Raw genomic sequence first — 19905 nt, forward strand, 5'->3', positions numbered from 1 at the left:
TATTATAGAAGACTGATGAGTTTTTTTTTTGTTAAGGAATTGAACCAGCCTTCTATGTTCCTGGTCAATATATAATATATACCATATGGATATCATAATATACTACAATAATATAATTAAACTGCTACTAATATTACTTTTTTGGTATACTATATGCCAAAATAAGTTATTTTCTAATAATTAATATATAAAAAATACTATATCAATTATTTTTTTAATATAGTGAAAAAATAAAGAGAGAAAAATATAAAAATAAAAATAAAGAAGCAAAAAAGGTGTGCAAAATTAGATTATGGAAAAAACAGGAAATAAGGAAAAAAATGATTTGAAAATAATATGTATTAATAATAAATAAAACTACAAAATTAGAAAAAAAATGAAAGAAAAGAAAAAGAGAAGAGAAAACGGCTATAATGTATAAGTTGTTCGAATAACAAATTTAGAGAAGAAAAAAAATGAGAAAAAAAATACAATATATTTTTCATATTAAAAAAGGTGAACGAATATTTACTATATCAGTTATCTTTTATTATCGTATAAAAAAGAAGAATAAAGAAATAGAGCAAAAGAAAGTGAATAAAATTAGATTATGGAGAAAAAAATAAATAAAAAAAGAAGTTAAATGAAATTAGAAAAGAAATAAAAACAATAAAGAAAATGAACAAAAGGAAAGAAAAAAGAGAAAAAATAAAAAGAAATGAGCCAAAATTGAGTATGAAATCAGATTATGGTAAAACAATAATATAAATGGAAAAAAAGGAGAAAAAAAGTAAAACATAGAGAATAAACGAGAAAAAGAGGTAATTACACACAAAAGCTACAATGGTTAGGAAGAGTGATTAGTTTAATGGGTAAAAAAGGTAATGGATAGATAAGGGTAATTAGTTTGATTTTTATGGGCAATGCTATAAAACTTCCAAAACTCTTTTTCAACCTTCCACACCTTATCTCCTCCTCCTCCCCCCCCCCTCCCTCCCCCTCCCCCTCCCCTCAAACATCATTCCTCACCCCTCACCCCCCCCCCCAACTCTACCCTCTACCCCTTCCCCCATCCCCCATCCCAGCCACCATCCCAACCCTGCCTCCCCCCGCCCTACCCTATATTGTTTGCGTAAATTATATATTTTTAAAAAAAGAATAATATTTTCTACTCACTAACCAAATACTAGAGAATATTTTTCGGGAAAAAAATTTCACCCACCAACCAAACATGAAAAAATTAAGTGATAAAACTACTTATTTTTCAGGAAAATATTTTTTTTTCGTTACCAAACACACCCTTAGTCATTACTTACATAAGATCTACGAAAAAGGTCCAAATATGCCCTTGTACTATACGAAATTGAGCACATTTGCCCTTCGTTAATACTTTAGCTCAAATATGCCCTTACCGTCACATAGTTGGTCCATATATGCCCTTAGAGTTACACAGTTGGCCATATATGCTCTTTTCGAAACGGAATCCACCCAAACTAATTAGCTCTTTCGTTAATTGTATTAAAGTGTATTACAAACACTATTTCCTTTTTATTAGTACTTTTTTTCTTTACCTTTCTTTTTTCTTTTTTCTTTTTTCTTTTTTCTTTTTTCTTTTCTTCTCTTTTTTTTTCCTTTTTCTTTCTCCCTTATCCGATTTCCTCCATTACTGATGTCTTCTCCATTTTCGTCACCAATTTCACTTGACAAAACTCATGAATTCCAATTACTAAGAATATTTTTATAGATCATATGTTTGTCAATTTTTTAATTTTTACTGAACATATATTTAGTTCTAAAAAATTTAAAAGTAAGATTGAAATAATATTTATGTAACAAAAAATCCGAAAATTCCAACAAAACCGAACAATCCAAACTGATATAATTGATTTGGTTTTGAAAAAAACTGAACCAACTCGTTCCATGAACACCCCTAATTTACATAGTTAATAAAAAAATAAAAAATGTCCAGCTAAAAAAAGATGAAAAAAGACTAACAACTCAAATTTATAACACTACAACTTGAACTCTAAGCTTTTAATCATTAAATTATCTTTCTGGAAACAATTTAAATATTTTGGTCTTTTGAATATTGTTGAAGGTTGAGATGTTTATATTATTTTAAAGTTTAAACCATAATTTTTGGAACAATTTAATTTCATTTATTTAGAGGGCCAGTGAAATTAGAACTTGATTATCTTATGGGAGAATTTTCTTAGTAATTGAAATTCATGAGTTTTGTCAAGTGAAATTGGTGACGAAGATAGAGAGGACATTAGTAATGGAGGAAACGGATAAGGGTGAAAGAAAAAGAGGAAAAAAAAGAAAAAAAGAAAAAAGAAAGAAAAGTGAAAGGTAAAAGGAAAAAAAATACTAATAAAAGAAAATAGTGTTAGTAATACACTTTAATACAATTAACAAAAGAGCTAATTAGTTTGGGTGAATTCCGTTTCGAAAAGGGCATATATGGGCCAACTGTATAACTCTAAGGCTTATATGGACCAACTATATGACGATAAGGGCATATTTAAGCTAAAGTATTAACGAAGGACAAATGTGCTCAATTTCGTATAGTACAAAGGCATATTTGGACCTTTGCCCCAAGGTCTATTGGATACCGGGAGTCTTTTCTGGTTTGATAAGAGATCTGTACGTCCTTCGCACAACTAATTTGTAATTGAAACGTAGATACAAAAACCAGCCAGCCACACCTGGACAACTGAGATTTAATATGAATGAATCCTGTGTACTCGAAAAGACCAACAAAAGCACGAGTAACATTCACTCGCTATTATGATAAAGATGAAGTAGCTAGAATTCCTCACAAAATTGTTAATCACAAGATATCTCAAATTAACGAACATCCAAATTCACATAAATGTGAAAACACCGATGATGACTACATATGCATTTAAAAACATTCTTACGACTGCATATTGATTGAGTTGCCCTAGCCAAAGGACTCGGTAGAGACACCATGACAAGTATTTCATTACGAGCAGGCATTCTTTCATATTAGGTAGTGGTTCAAATTCAAAATATAGGACAATATTGACAAGATCTTAAATTCTTCAATAACCGAGCAAAATCTTACATGTCTTTGACTCAGAAATGTCTTGAAAACGGAAGATGGATTTCCTTGCATGCTACTAAGCCAGTGAAAACGGAAGATGGATTCCCTTGCATGCTACTAAGCAAGTCGCACAGAATAAGGTACACACTTCACCATCAGCAATACTTCCAGTGAAACGCTAGAACACAGATTCACCCCCTCAAGAGTTGTTAACCAGTCACAACCAAACAATTTCAGCTGAGGAAAGAGGAACCTTTGAGACAGCAACAGCCTACCTGTAGCGACTTGATTCAGAGCGTCATATTAAATCCATTCTGTTAGCGCCACAAAGCTACTAAAAGGTCCCAGACCGATATTTCATTGGCACAAGAATGGTGGCAAAACACGGTCAGCAATATAAAACCCTGTAAGATTCAGTATCTATGAGCACCTAGTATTTTAAAGAAACATATAAAACTTGATGGTTCTAACTGGTTTGCAATTGATATGTTGAAAACAGATTAAACGGAAAGTCCCTCAAGCACATACGGAAAGATCCCAAGTCCAAAATTTAGAGAGAATGTTTACTTTTGAATCTTTATTTTCTTCTTCCTTTTTTTATTTATATGTTTGAATCTATAATTTCTTACCCTGTATATTGTTCCTTAGGCAGATCTTGCATATATGTTAATCAGAGATCTCGTATCTAGTCAGCATATCACAAATGCAAATCTCAAATCTGGCTTATTTTCAGTTTCAAATGTGAGGCCAATATAAAATGCCAATTTCACTTGGTGACTACAGTCAAGCATAAGCAGAAAGATCAAACAGAATCTAAAAAACATTGTGTGTGTGTGTGTGTGTGTGTGTGTGTGTGTGTGTGTGTGAGAGAGAGAGAGAGAGAGAGAGAGAGAGAGAGAGAGAAGAAAACCCTTATGCAAGTGCTCAGCAATAAAGATGGTCATACTCCTAGTCATCTCCGTCACTGCTTGTTTGAGATTCTTCATCTATGCCATACATAACTTCATCTACCTCATCATCCTCACTTTCATCCATCCGCCCCTCGAGTGTTAGTGCGGGGCTTTTCCTATTATCAGCCTTCTCGATCTGAAAAGTAAGAACAGAGAAGGGTTCGTGTGAGAACATGTACTGGACTGCCAAATTTCTTTTACTATTTAAGTAACCAACCTGTGCCATTACGAGCTGCAAACGGCCAGATAACTGCAATAAACAGCTCAGGGCTGCCACCTTTGACCTGGTAAGCTTAAGAAACACAAACGATGAAGTACTTAATACCTTTCAAAGTTTTTCAGTCTAACAATAGTGAGGTTTTGTCATCATGAACAAATAAGAAAATCTTCAACTACCAAGAGACAACTAATTATGGTAACAAATTCTTCAAAATAGTTGGAAAACAGGGGTTGATCTGGCCCGTTGTTCCAGAAGCCAGAGCTCAGTTGGAGATCCAATTCTTGGGGAAGCGACCAAAAAAATGTGACATTTATAAAGCATAATATCATGTTGGTGGGAGTTAGCACTCTATTTATTGTGGCAATGTGGCTCCATAGAAATGAACATGCCTACTCAGTACTCACAGACATTAGTGCCAGTACTTCATCAGAGGAATTTAAAAAACTTAAAGCCGAATAGGAAATTGAATGAACCTCAAGATATGTTAAAACTGATTTTAATTAGATATTGACTTCAGTTACCAAACTAATGAATATAACAGGTCCAAATGAAGTGGAATGGATTATTTATGTAGTCAACCCCAACTAATTTCGGATTAAGCTATCCACCAAATGATGTAATATTGTAAAATGACTTCCATTTCCCTTTGATTTTTTGGTCATTTTCAATCTTGTTCGGTGATCAAACTTCAATAAGCTTTCATGACTACTAATCTTCTTGTAGTCTTGTACAAAGCGAATTCTGTAGCAAACTTGACAAGTTTGGAAGGACAAATGTCACTGCCCACCCAATGAGTTCCCAGCTTAGCTACTCAAGGGCCACTACATTACACTTCAGATGTCCCCACTAACCACCCCTGTGGAGAAAGGAGGGAGCTTTTTAAGATGCTTGCAAGATTTTTGAAGACAAAGAGGAACATAGTTAGCCTTAAGCATGAATCTCTTTGCTCCTTTTTTGGTGTAACATGGCTAGAATCAATGTTAATGACGTAGACGCTATGATACATTCTATTAGTAATCTGCACAGCTTGTAATTGGATTGTACATGCCAACCAGCACTTTCTCCATGCTGGTTTTTCTGATATAATACTACTCTCCAATTACTTATTAAAAAAAAAACGCAAGGATGAGTCTTCAACTTCGGTTACAAAATATAGGTAAAATAATCAATTTACAAAAGGCACTTTCTCCGTTAATCAATGGAGGGAATATGGTTCCTTGCACAAATATGCAGGTTTTGCCGTACTAAAATAAATGCAGTATCAAGAAAAAATGGCGCTCCATAAGGCAGTGTATTACATGGATTCTTTGTTTACAGACAGGTAACATGGGTGTGAGCATTTCCTTTTTCTTAAAATAATAGTGATATCTAGGCCAGCTTGTGGACTCACTATACCACAAGTTAGCTGCAACCAGTACAGGTATTGGCGAGTAACTTTACCCACCCAGTCTTCCGCAAATCGAAAGAAATTACCTAAGTAGGCGTTTGGACATGAATTGATCGATATTTGAAAAAAAGTTATATTTGAAATTAAGTTGAAAAGGGTATTTGGGAATTGAAGTTGTTTGGACATGAAAGCACAAATTGAAGTTATGTGGGTGAAAACTTGAAAAAAATCCTAAAGCCTGTTTTTCAAACTTACAAGTTCCATCTTTCAAGTTTGAAGTTGAAATAATGAGCCAGTTTAATGAACAAATACTTATTTGAAATAATCTCCAAATATCATTTCAAATTTTTGAAACCAAAGCTATCGACAAATATTATCTCAAGTCTTTATCTCAATTTGAACCTGGTCACCAAGGTTTGCACCCACTTCATTGATCAATATGTCACACACTTGTAAAACCCTGGTGACCAGGATCATGTTGTTCCTCATCTATACATCAATCCAACACTCATCTCAAATCATGTAACATATATGAGGAACACCATGATCACATCATCACAATTTTTACTACAGCCATGATCATAAGCAACCTCCTCTACACACACAATAACCAATATTCTTCGTATAAATGTGTGTGACACTACAATTTTTGGCATGGAACGGTCATCGGCATCCCGATGAAAGATTAGTTATTAGCTTTTTCCTTGACAGACTTTTTTCGTAACTTAGCATAGCTGTGAAACCTTCCTCCTCCATAACATACCATCTGGAAAACTGTGTCCCTTCGATATGTAACAGAATAACACTCATCACATTAAGTTGAGAAAACAAAAGGAAGTAATTTATCAAAAAGATCAATCAGAAAAAGAGTGCATAAACATACATGTAACTAATCAAAAAGATCAATCAGAAACAAGATTATAGAAAACACGAAACCATCAATAACTTGGCACTCCCAAAGTAATCCCATAATTGCCAAGCAACAGTAGTATAGTGGCAGCATATCCTACCTTGTTCAAAGAATCCAGAAGAGTCGGTGGTTCCTGCGATGTAACAAATTCATTGTGGTTCACCAATATACAGTATATCCATGGAAGAACATGTCTTCCCATGCTTGATCTACAAAAAAGAAAATACATGCAAAACGAAAAAAAGACTTATGATATGCATAAAGATTTAGCTATCAACTAAAAGGTTTCTCCAACTGGTGCAATGATTCGTTCTGCCAAATAAAGCAATAACTAGCCTATTTGAGAGTTAAAGGAGGGCAAATTCTGATATGAATTTCCAAATGTATCTCGAATTGGGGCCAATGATTAATTCTGCGACAATATGTTTAATGATGTTGATACAAAAAAAATTAGCTATTTTAGAGAGTTTCAGGAGGATGAAATTTTTCCAATATGAATTCCCAAATCCTAACCTAATCGAGAAATCCCCAGAGGGCAGGTGCTGTCGAAAGTCAGTGAATAATGGGCCTGCCCTTACCCTTCTTCACTTTACCAAGCTCCCTCTGCCCATTTTCACTAAAACACCTGGCTTTTATCAGCGCCGGGTTCGAACACGTGAGGTGTGCCTAACCTACACATCACATGTTGCCCGCTTACCACTAGATCAAAGCCCTGGGGTTATTTGTTGGTAGTATTTTCAAGTAGTTTCAAGATCTTTCAATTTAATCTCAAAAATTCAAATGACTAATGTCCAAGAACAATCTGTGGAATTAGCTTTCACATCCAAGAACTGAACCAGGCCATTATTTTAGGGACTTAACTCAAAATAGAGTACCAATTTTTGTAGTGCATTTCTTTTTTCCCCTTAAGTGGGAGGATGCAGTGCATCTCCACTCTTGAGGTACAATATGGAGTTGATACGTGCAATCTCCTTCAAGGATTTGAAGAGCCCACCTGGACTGCCATGCAGCCACCAAGGCATTCAATAAGTTGTAAGCATCAGGCGATTCCAAAGATAAAACAGCTGATTTCATCTGCGTTATACAGTTAAAACAAATTATTGAAGGTATGGTAACATAAAAAGTGAGGAAATCAGACCCAAAAGTATCCTCAGTATTCCAAGAGATACAGACCTTCTTCGGTGGCATACTAGCATCAACACTTATTCCTTTCAAAATCTTAGGATCAAGAATTGAGCTAGGCGAGAGATCATAGTCACTGCTAATTATACCTATGGATCTTAACTGGTCCTCCATGCAAATTGTCACCTCATCTTCACCTTGTTTACCAATGACATCTGTAAATAGTAAAGCAAAAGCTTCCACGTTAAGTAGTAAACATTTAGGTAACATATTTAATTTATTCTCGAGACAAAAGGATAAACATAAAAAAGTTAATTGAGACAATATTCTAACAGTCCATAAAACTCGGGATGAGAACTATAGTTGGCGACGAAAACTTCAGAGTTCTTCAAACAAAATCTCATCTGAGGTCACATACTTCACTAGTACTCCCTCTGTTTCAAAAAGATTGGCACATTCCTATATTTCCTTAATGGGAAGCTTCTATAGCCACACAAATGTTATGGCTTGTTTAAGACCACAAGTGTCAAAAGTTTTATAGCCAAAATGTTATGGCATATTTAAGACCACAAGTTTCAAAGTTTTCCTCTTTATTAAACTTTGTGCCAAGTCAAACTAAGACAAACAAATTGAAACGGAAGTAGTAGTAAAGCACTGATGAAAAGTGAACAAGTTCCTCTCGCACATTTGAGATGACAAATTAAATATTCAGTGCAAAAGCACTAGTCAGATCATGGATCACAAGTCTCAATATGACGATTAAACCGAATAAAGCAGGGATTTGAGAGCAGCAGAGAATCTCAAATGAGTGCTGTTTACTTCAACCTAGGAACAATTCTGGCACGGAGTAACCAGTTTTATCAGCAGTTCCAATCTATAAGATTCTTCCTCTTAGGGAATGGCAATGTGCCTTGAAATCAAGATGTGCAACCACAACAAGTTCGAAATACACACACACACACAAAAAGTGTGCCAAAAAAACCAAGATATCACAAAAATTGGTGCAATGTTAGGTGATACCTTTGCTCACTGTGGGCTTAATTCCATGCTCGACACCAACCTGATCAAGAATCTTAGGCAAAGGAAGTAAGGCACCCTCTGCATTTGCACAATCGAGAGCGGTAACTGTTCAATGCAACAAAAAAAAAAGATGTTAGGACAGACGTGTATCAAACATGCAAATTGATCATCGCATTTAATGATGGTACAGACCATGAAACAGGAAAAAGGGTTGTCTCAAATCATTGTGATTCTTAACCTTTAAAAGTGAAAACAAATAGCACTTTTTCCTTCCATCCTGAAGAAATAGATGGTCGAAAAGGTAAACGTATCGCAATTACCATTTATCAGCGTAACTCCATAACTGTCTCAGGAAAATTATGCTGAAACATCTCAAACATCACCTCATACTTATGCATATTAAACGAATGCCCTCTCTCTCAGGAAAATTATGCTGAAACATCTCATGCATCACCTCATACTTATGCATATTAAATGAACGCCAAAATCATACACAACTTGCAGCTTAAGGATTACACAAAGGAGGAGGAAAGATATTAAAAGTACATAATGGCACAGGACGACTGTCATCTCAAGCCTTTGGACAATTTTTCTTTTGTGATTAATAAGGCATAAGATTGTATTAGATGGGCGCTGAGAATACAAAAAGGGGCTAGAAACAAGAACGTGGTGCTGGATTGGACCTACTTTCATCCTAGAAATTTTCAAATAATAAAATTTAAACAGAGGATTCACAAGGATACATTGGGCTCTTCCACCTACTGGGCCATAGATTAGGAGGTCGAAATTCTCTAACAATCTGGAGAATAAGTTAATGTAGGGAGGAACATGTAGAAATTAGCCACGTGGAAAGAAATGAAAATGCATTAAAATTTGGGAGGGAATAGCAAATTTGCTGATATAAAGGAAGATTCCAGAAATATTTGCATCGCCATACCAAATCTGTCAATAGCAATCCATACCTATTTAACCCGGCAATTTGATTATCAAATACGGGGTTCAACAATTTTATGTTTTGACATAGAAATTAGATAAGACAGGGGAGGCAAGTGCAAAAGGAGGAGGAGAGAGTGTTACCCTGACTCTGAGTGTTAGATGCTTGTTTAGATTTGCGGGATTGACTGAAGGGTAGAAGGATCCCGTCAAGTGAACTTTTTAATCTCATATCCGCCCCAGGCTGCACCATAACTTTTTCAAATGATGGTTTTATTAACAAGCCATATGCAACAAACATATGACCGGAACCAGATGTGCCAATAGATTGCAATTTTGCCGAAAAAATACTATGCACGGCTTCTTTATGTTTCTTCAGAATTTCCTCATCTAAAGATGCGCATATTTTTGTGGGCTTCAAATTGTGCAATTCCTCAAAACTCTTTCCATGCCAAAAGTAGCAAACACCAATTTCTGAAATGGCCAAAACACCTAAACTTGCATCATTTTCAACTCCAGATTTAATGCAGTAACTATCCAAAAAGACAGCAGGGTGATCCATTGGAAGCAAGCAGCACACCGATTTCTTTTTGCTACCATCTAACTTCCAAACTGCTACGTGTCGGTCACCAACAGCAGAAGAAAGAACATGTCTCCCATCTTCAGAGAAAACCATACGCCGAACAGCCCCCTAATATAAAAAGGAGAAAAGAAATAAGGTGACTCACAAGGATGGTAACAGAAGTATTCTGCATTCTGTATTAACTTCACTTAATCACGATGCAAATGCATCAAAAGGGAAGCATATAAAAAATAAAATGAAATATGCATAACACTGACAGGGTGGCCTGAAAACTTCTGGAGCTTTTTGTCATCCAAGCAATTGAAAATTTTCAACTGAGAAGTTGCTGTTGCTAACATTTTCCCATCTGGTGACAGAAAGCCAAAAGAGGAACCAATATCAGCATAACCAAATTAAGCATAGAATGTTGGCTGATACAAGAAAACGACTACAGGAATGCTAACACGAGATAGGGGGGAAGGAGGACACAAATGGAGCAATGACATGTATCCAGAACATAGAGTGATCTAAATATGACACAAGAAGAATCTCGATAACTCTTAGCTCAGGGAATCTTGTATCATTGTTGCGAGTACTCCATTTTTCATTTAAAAAACGACAAGGGGTAAAAGATGCCACTCATTCAGCAACTCATCCAGATTGACTAAAACCGGGATAATTAAAATATAGCCATCATCAAAGACAATGAACATTTACAGATACAAACCTGACGAAACGGATAAAGATGATATTGCTTTAGTGGAAGCTTTAAACTTATGCAGTAAGTTCCCCGACATGGAGTCAATTTTGCAAACCAGTCCATCAGCACCAGCCGTGTAAATGAATGAACCATGTGAAGGGAATGAGATGGCATTGACACCGCTGCTCATTGACACACGAGTTTCAATAAAAGCAGGGGAGATATGTCATATCATAATCTTACTATATAATAAAAATTCCATACGTAAATATAAAACAATGCACCTTTGTGAACTGATGATAAATGTAAGAAGAGCAGAGACAAGCTTCAAGATGGAGATAGTACAAGTGGCCAGGCGGAGGCAGGAATTTCACTTAGGGGTGTAAAAATATAAAAAGGTAAATACACAAAGAAGTTAAGGGGATTCAATATATAGTATATATACATAAAATAATGTTTTGACCTAGCTACATAGTGTAATTTTCCGGTGAAGGGGTGTCAACTCCTTAACCTAAGGTGGCTCCACCACTGCAAGTGGCATGATCTACAGGTCATTACTACTTCTGAGAGTAACTTTTACCGAAAAGAGTTTCGCTTTACTTTTACAAATTTAGGATACAAAAGCACGGAGCAACTAATGACAACCGGAAAAAACAAGAGTAAAACATGGCAAAAAAAATATTTTCATCAGAAAATAGCAAGAACAAACAAAAATTCATCTAAAATCTCCCTTCTTCAAAGTTGGACATATGTGCCAGACATCAAATTCTGAGCCTCTATATTTATACTTGCCAAATTGCAATCTAAAAGCTATTCTACCTTTTCTTCATAATGTGCCCTACACCTCGAATTGAAGCGATCCTATGTCCAACACATAGTATGCAGAAGAACACATAAAAGAAAGCTATTTACCATTCTTTCTGCAAGTCAAGATAATATTAGTTATGAGTTACGCAAAGAACTCACCCAGGATGGCAATCAGTAAATCTCCATTTGAGATGACCTGCAGATACATCTAGAGCCAAAACATCACCACTGCCTGTACCTAAAACCAATAATGAAGTTCCAAGCTTCCTTTTTTTCTGAGCAACAAGTAAAATAGCTCTCATTAAAGGAGTTGAAGTTAGAGTAGAACTAAATACTCCCTCCGTTCCAATTTATGTGACAATTTATGTGACACGCTTTCTTCATTAGTCAGTGACATATTTCTATATTTGTAAACAATTTAACTTTAAACTTTTTATTTTATCCTAAATTAGAAGCTATTATAGCCACACAAATTAAAAGCCTTTACCATTAAGCTTTTAAGACCAAAAATTTTAAAAGTATTTATTTTTCCAAATCCGTGGCGAGTCAAACTAAATTGGAATGGAGGGAGTAATACATTTTCTTTTCTCAGTCAGGGAATTTCACCTTTCTGTCACATGATAACCACTTCATGCAAGTATAATCCATAGAAAGATGACCTCCTGGCTTAGTAAACAAGCTTGCTGTTGTCTCAGTTGACACAATATCTGCAAACTCCGTTTGTACCTGACCCTTCACTGTATCCCATATCTGAAAGTAAATGGTATACAGTGAAATAAAATTCCAATAAAATGTAAAATTTGCTTTAACATGATTAGAGGAGTATACCTTGATACGGCCATCACCAGAACTGATAGCAAAGAAGTCCAGAGAGGGACTCAAACAAGTCAAAATGTCCCTTATATTTGTTGTGCCCATTGCTGAAAGGGATGATCTGAAACGAAACTTAGGGTACAAACTCCAGCTGCTGGACGGTCGGTGACCAAGGGCGGCTCTAGGGTAAGGCAAGTGAAGCTTTTGCCAAGGACGGACGGTGATTAGAGGAATATATGTAATTTATATTTATACAATTACTGATAAAATATTTTAAATTTGTTATGAAATAATAAACGGAGAACAATATTGCACAAAAAGAGATAGAATTGTTATTGATTTGGGGTCATTTATAATGGAATAAAATTTCTTTATTTATAACGAAAAAGTGACTTAGCCACAAAGTAACAAACTCTAAAATCTCTAAAATATATACATTCACTTTAAATAGAATTTTATTACACTCCCCTTGAATGTCTATTCAACAAATAATGTGTCTCGTTAAAACGTTAACTAAAATAAAACTCAGTGGGACAAAATCTTGTAAGGGAAAAAGAGTACAACGCGTATTAACTCCCCTGATGAGAGCATCAATTCACATCTTTGAGTCTTCGCATTCCAATCTTGTGCACCATCTTCAAAAGATCGTTGGTAGAGATTTGATAAACAAATCAGTCATATTAACTTGAACAAATTTGTTTCACCTTGAAATCATCATTCCTTATAGATATGTAATATCGTGGGATGGCCTTTTCAACATCTTCATAGGGGTAAAAATTTCTCGCTATCGCATTATCATGCTTATAACTAGCAAGATACAAATGTGCACAAATTGCACTTAGCGTGTAGTATTTCATGACCAAGAATTTTATATACTTTAAGCAATTTAAATCCTTCGTAAATTGTCATATAAGTCAAGTCATATAAGCTATATAAATAGACTTTAGATGCATATCAAGTTTTTATGTCATGCTAGACATATAAAATAGATAAAGGTGATTGCGCATACCATTGACTTTATACTTTCAAGTATTTGAACTACATAGCCAAAACTGCATGTCTTTCATATGAAACCAATTCTATTCGAATTGTGTCTCTTCCATTTGGCCAATATTTTGTGTCTGTAGCCGATAGATTTAAGATCTTCATCTATACTTAGCGTTATCATAGATGTCGTCGACGAATATTTTATATAGGTTCCAACCTCTATTTTTTTCATAAAGACATCACATAGAGATCTCTTCATTTATATTTTCAGGTACATGAACCTCTCTTGAGATTTTATGAAATATCATGTCATGTGATCTTCTAGATCACTTGCCTCCTTATTATGATCATTTTGATCATTTGCTCATCTTCTTTATCAAGAACTTTATTTGAAACTGATTGGTCTATACGCTTTGAGTGTACTATAGATTTTGTCCTTTGAGGACTTATTATAATAGGAGCATTTGCAGTGAGAATATAGTTACTTTATTTGGGTCAGCAAATGCGTCCGGCATGTTTTGCAATATATTGCAGATGAATTATCTTTTTATGAACTTCAAGTTCATATTATCTTATTAGAGGATCTAGATGTAGAAATGATAATTAATTCCACATAACTTTTTCTCAAATGTTTATCATCTCTCCCCCTCATGTTAGAAAAACTAACTTGCTTTCTCAACGTTGGGAACTAGGGGTGGGCATAAAATCCGAAAAATCAAATTTCGAACCGAACCGAATTAATTTGGTATTTCGGTTTCGGTTTTTTTGGTATTTCGGTATACTTCGGTACAAAAATTTTGATATTTCGGTACAATATTCGGTATTGAATTTTTGATATTTCGGTATACCGAAATACTGAAATATTTAAGTCCAAGCCCACCTATATTTCTATTTTCCAGCCCAATAAGCCTAAGTCCAACACCCCAAGTCCCCTAAATCCTAATTTCCTAATCCCTTAGCGGGCCTAGCAACCTCCTTAGGCTTAGAGACTTACGGACAGTAGTTTGAGAATTTAAAGAATCACTGTTTTGGGGGAATATACACCATCAATTCCATTTCTCTTCTCTGATTTGGCAATCAAAACAGTGTCACCGAACTAATTATTCTTGAAACAATGGCTTTGAGTTTTCCTTTGAGTGGTTGAATTCTCAGCAGAAGTCATAAGATATGTTAGGCAATAGGCAATTAGATATAGCATAATCTTGGGAGATTTAAAAGATTTTGGTATAATACCGAAACTATACCGAAACTGTACCGAACCAAATAAGAAAATATCGAACCGTATCGAAGTACTTTGATACGGTATTTGGTATGCACAATTGATATACCGAAATACCGAACCGTAATTATTAAATACCGTACCGAAATATCGAACGCTCACCTCTATTGGCAACTCATCTTTGTGTGTTATGGTATTAATCAAAATATACATCGCATATCAATAATAATAAGATAGAATTATTTGGTTCCTGACCTTGAACCAGTTGTGAGGGGAGAATGAAATATACTTTCGTATATAACGCATATCAGACTGATATCGATAACTTTGTTCTTATAAGTAATAGTTTAGCTATTAAGTGAAGGCAGACAATAAATCGTTTTGCTAAACCAACTATGATGTAAACCAACTTATCAAAATGAACTTTCTTGAATAGAAAATCTGGAAATTATGCTCTAAATTAAATTATTGAGCAAAAAACCTAGCATTCAAGTTGCGGATTGATAATAAACGCACATGTAACCATCATAGATGCATCTTTTTAAGGTTTACATGGCAGGTGAATGGCCCATATTCACCTTTGATAAATTTTAAAATTCAAGGGATTCAATTTCAATTTTAGTTTGTATAATAATTGCGAGAACAAGTAACATATGAGAATTCATGAAGAATCTTTTTCAACACTTACCCATGTGAATTCTCATTTATTTTGCACATCATGCTTAAATCAAGATTGCTCAATAGGCCATGCTTGATAAAATTGTCTGTATCAGTAAACTTCAGGTTTATATTATGACATGTGCAATTATTAATTAAACTCCTAGTTTACTATGACATGGGTATTTTATATCAATAAATATCTAGTTTACTGTGTCATATAATTTCACCATATTTTTATTTATGTAGTACAAATCATGCAATAAAGTGGGTAATATATATATATATATATATTACCCTGCTATAGTTGTAGTAATATAAAGATATTAAATATTTTCATTATTTATAGTGTAAAGGCTCTCTTTTATTTTCAGGATGGAACCTTTGCTCAGGACCACAGGACGAGATAGGGTCCCGTTGAATTATACCTACCTGGTAAATCCCGCCACAACGGTCGTTTTATACCTCTCGAACACATGGATGCCAAGCTCCTTTTCATTCAGATTTTAGGACTCCTAGTTCTAACTTCAATCTTGGAGAAAGGTGAGTGGGCTAGGATCGGGCTATTGGATCGAGCAAGGTTAGGAAGGGAGGCAAGACGAAAGGCATGCACTGGGTACCGCCGAAACGAATAGCTAACATAGTTATCCCGGTGATTTTGCCCGAAGAGTTTAGGGTAGAGTCTGATTATGCTCCTCCAACAGTTCATGCCAAACGTTGTACTTCACAAAAGCTTTAGAAATGCCAGACAAATTATAAGCCTAGCTACAAACTAGATAAAATATGAGTAAGAGACTTAAATATAAATGTAAATTTTGTATTAGGATTAAGTTTTATATCACATAATAATGGTAGTTGTTTACTTAGCAGAGATGGTGTAATATGTTTCAAAAATATTACCCATACACCAGTACAAATAATAAACACTGGAACTAAGATAAGAACACGACTAAAATTAGACTAGAAAAATCTACAAGAAGAACAAAAAGAGTGTTACAAAGAATGTAAAGATAGAAATACTTGTTGTAAGATAAAGGAAGAATCGAAAGATCTACTATTAGATGACAAGCAAGATATAAATCCACTATTAGATGATAAGCAAGATATACTAGAAAAGGATTATACTTTAATAGATGTTGAAACATTTAGGCTTTTTGATTGCGCGAGTGAGTTTGTATGATGTTTTTAGACTTGTGTGGATATTTGGTGTGAATCCCCGAAGGCTCGAGTGAGTTTCAGATTGGTTTTGGGTCGGTTTTGTAAACATTTTGTTTGCTGGTGCTGGTTTCGTCGCATTTGCAATGTGTAGGTCGCAAATGCGACCATCACATTGGAGAGATCATTCCCGCTTTTGCAAATCTGGGCTTCTAGGGAAGGGACCTTGCATTTGCGAGGCTAGCATCGCATTTGCGATTCTAGGTTTTCAACATGAATAGAAAATATAGGAATAATAAAAAATCAAAAAGATTTAGATAACATAATAAAAATATTAGATGAAATAGAAGTAATAGGAGAGAAGCCTTTAAAACATTGGAAAAATAATAAGATTATGTGTAAATTAGACATAATAAACCCAAAATACATAATCAAAACAGCCACAATAGAAGCCATAAATCAAGATTTAAAAGACTTTAAGATCCAAATTAAAGAACTTATAAATTTAGGCGTGATAAGGAGATCTACATCTAAACATAGGCCAGCTGCCTTCATGGTAAGAAATCACAGTGAAATAATAAGAGGAAAAGCAAGAATGGTAATAAATTATAAAAGACTTAATGATAATACTAAAACGGAAGATAAAATAGAATTGATAAATAGAATACAAGGAAAAAAAAAATATTTAGTAAATTTGATTGTAAATCAGGCTATTGACAAGTAAAAATGCATGAAGAAAGTATAGAATGGACAACCTTCACTTGTCCCGAAGGACATTTTGAATGGTTAGTTATGCCATTTGGACTAAAGACAACTCCATCTATTTTCCAGAGAAAAATGGATAGTATATTTGGAGAATACAAAAGATTTATCTTAGTATAAGTAGATGACATATTAGTATTTAGTAAAGATATAAAAGAACATCTAGGACATCTACAAACAGTTTTTCAATTATTTGTAGATAACGAAATAATAATTAGTAAAAAGAAGATGGAATTATGTAAAAGTTACATAAATTACCTAGGAGTAGTTTTAGGAGATCGAAAAATTAAATTACAACCTCATATAGCTAAAAAGAAAAAAGCTTTAGAAGTTCCACACAAATTAGATAATACTAAAAAATTACAAAAATTTATAGGAATAGTAAATTACGCAAGAAGTTTCATAAAAGACCTAGGCAAAATAACAGAACCTCTATATGCTAAGACAGGTTCTACAGGACAAAAATATTTCAATACAGAAGATATAAAATTAGTCCAGAAAATAAAAGAAAAAGAAAAAACATTAATGATTTAAACATGCCCTTATAATGAGACTATTTAATCATAGAAACAGATGGAAGCTTTGAAGGATGGGGAGCAGTATTAAAAGCAAAGCCCAATAAATATAGGGATAAAAATGAAGAGAAAATATGTGCTTATCAAAGCGGTAAATATAAGAAAAAAGGAAATATGAGTAGTATAGATGCAGAAATTTTAGTTGTAATATATAGATTAAATAGTTTCAGATTCTATATATTAAATAAACAAGAAGTATTAATTAGAACTGACTGTGAAGCCATAGTTAAATTTCACCAAAAGATAAATGCGAAGAATAGTAGTAGAAGAAGATGGTTAAACTTTATTGACACCATATCAATCTATAATTTAGTCTTTGAGCATATTAAAGGAAAAGATAATACTTTAACGGATCAGTTAAGTATGTTAAAAATCAGTGTCAATTAATATACATATTTTACATTTACAGCATGAGACCAACAGTTTTCAAGACTGAAGACATGGGAAAAGGCATCAAAGCCTCACCCTCAAACACGTATTCCTAAACAATGTTAGGTAATATTTTATTTAAGTCACAAACACTAGTAGAACAGACTGGTATGGATAGAATACATTTTGGAAAACATAATTTAATATTCTTTCCACCATCAAACATGTCTTTTAGAGTTTTACCAGAATGTGTCATAGACAGACCGCAAAGGTATTTGATTGATAATTTATGGATAGCCTATAAAAAAAGACACTAAATATTTTATAGCAGCACCTAATACTTGGGGACAGTATTTCACAGATAAAAATCAAGAAAAAAGATTTAAATATTATGTAGTGATACATGGCAAGACAAATGGTATTTTTCAGACTTCGATAGAAGTTTTAGATTCCATTAAAGATTTAGAAAAACCTCTTTTTAAAGGTTTTAACCATTTCACTGAAGTATTAGACTATGCAAGAGGTATACTAGGACCCAATTACTACATTTCTCCATCACTAAGACAAAACTCAGAAAAAACTCTTCAATACAATATCCAAAAAGACACAGACAAGATAATTTTCTGTGACCATTGTTCATCAATGACTGAAGCTTTCAAAAGACTTAACCAAAAGAATGAGTCCTTGGAACAAGAGAAAACGAGACTAATGGAGCAGGTAAAAATATTAGAACATAGACTGCAGGCAGTAAAGTTTGAATTAGTACAATCACAAACTCAAGTTATCTCCCAGTCAAAGTACAATTCACAACAATTAAGTTCTCCATCTCAATCTCAAAATAAAAAGGATGAGAAGGGTGTGCATTCCCTGCTGAATGTGATAAAGTCCACTGTATCGGATAGAGATACGGCTAGTCCGGTTCAAACGATAGCTGGTAAAGACTCATCAAATCTATTTACGGCTATCACTTTGCCAAAAAGTGAAGATGAAGACTCATCAAACCAATTGAGAAGGAGACTACCTAAAACACTGATACAAGGAGAAGTCTCGAGAAAGAAAGGAATAATTACAAAAAAGAAAAAATGATAAAATAGAAAGTATAGTTAAGGAGACATTAGAGAAATTCTTTCAAGACAAAGAAAAATAAGACAAGCATGATATCAGAAATTTCAGTCCAAATCATAGTCCAGAAATGTCCCAAAGATCAGGAGAAGATGAGAATTACGAAGATGAAAATTACCCTGAGAACCACCTAAATTATCAGGATACGCAAGATCCAAACGATGATTCAGGAATGAGTTTAGACTCAATAACTCTACATAATCTCGACACATAGAAGCGAGAAATCTGAAGACAAGACTAAACGACAAATAAAGAAAAGACAGACTCTGGCATGGCACAATAGGTACAATAATGCAACCAGCCAAAGAAGAAAATACATAAAAGTAGCATTAGCAGTACTAAGACATGTGGAAAGCACTGAAAGAGACTGTCAACAAACCTTGAAATCTGTGAGTACAAAGCAACAAATAAAAAAAAGAATTATTTTTGTTTAAGCCATATGACGATGGGGCCCAAAGAAGTACCTGACAAGGCTGAAGAAAAAGAAAGGATTCTAAAGAAGATTGAAATCCGTTTTAAAATCCGTCAATCCGCTCAAAGGACTCTTCTATATAAGGAGCACAAGAATGAAGACATGAGGACACAA

General features: G+C 34.2%; 1 protein-coding gene across 2 annotated transcripts; it reads right to left on the minus strand.

Annotated features, from left to right (window-relative positions):
- Positions 1 to 2734: 2734 nt before the first annotated feature.
- Positions 2735 to 12734, minus strand: LOC104102192 (uncharacterized). 2 transcript variants are annotated; one of them, XR_687612.4, is made up of 14 exons: positions 12489 to 12734; positions 12267 to 12410; positions 11820 to 11935; positions 10881 to 11035; positions 10432 to 10520; positions 9736 to 10282; positions 8659 to 8763; positions 7690 to 7853; positions 7511 to 7590; positions 6617 to 6725; positions 4217 to 4291; positions 3960 to 4135; positions 3325 to 3453; positions 3028 to 3227 (listed from the first exon to the last, which is right to left on the minus strand). XR_687612.4 is itself a non-coding variant. In XM_009609841.4 (13 exons), the coding sequence occupies exons 1-12, from the start codon at positions 12576 to 12578 to the stop codon at positions 3998 to 4000; spliced, it is 1812 nt and encodes a 603-aa protein (XP_009608136.1). In that variant the 5' UTR covers positions 12579 to 12734; the 3' UTR covers positions 2735 to 3453; positions 3960 to 3997. The 2 variants fall into 2 exon arrangements, 1 of the variants encoding a protein (XP_009608136.1); XM_009609841.4 differs by having other exon boundaries at positions 2735 to 3453.
- Between the last annotated feature and the right edge of the window lie 7171 nt (positions 12735 to 19905).

The sequence above is a fragment of the Nicotiana tomentosiformis genome, chromosome 2 (assembly GCF_000390325.3).
Source record: "Nicotiana tomentosiformis chromosome 2, ASM39032v3, whole genome shotgun sequence".
NCBI lineage: Eukaryota > Viridiplantae > Streptophyta > Magnoliopsida > Solanales > Solanaceae > Nicotiana > Nicotiana tomentosiformis.

Excerpts from the sequence above, each read along its gene's own strand:
- LOC104102192 (XM_009609841.4), bottom strand. The coding sequence starts at position 12,578 with ATGGGCACAACAAATATAAGGGACATTTTGACTTGTTTGAGTCCCTCT. Across the intron at positions 11,036-11,819 it reads TTTACTGATTGCCATCCTGG|CGGTGTCAATGCCATCTCAT; the intron begins GTGAGTTCTTTG and ends GTCAATGAGCAG. Across the intron at positions 7,591-7,689 it reads CTAGTATGCCACCGAAGAAG|ATGAAATCAGCTGTTTTATC; the intron begins GTCTGTATCTCT and ends TGTATAACGCAG.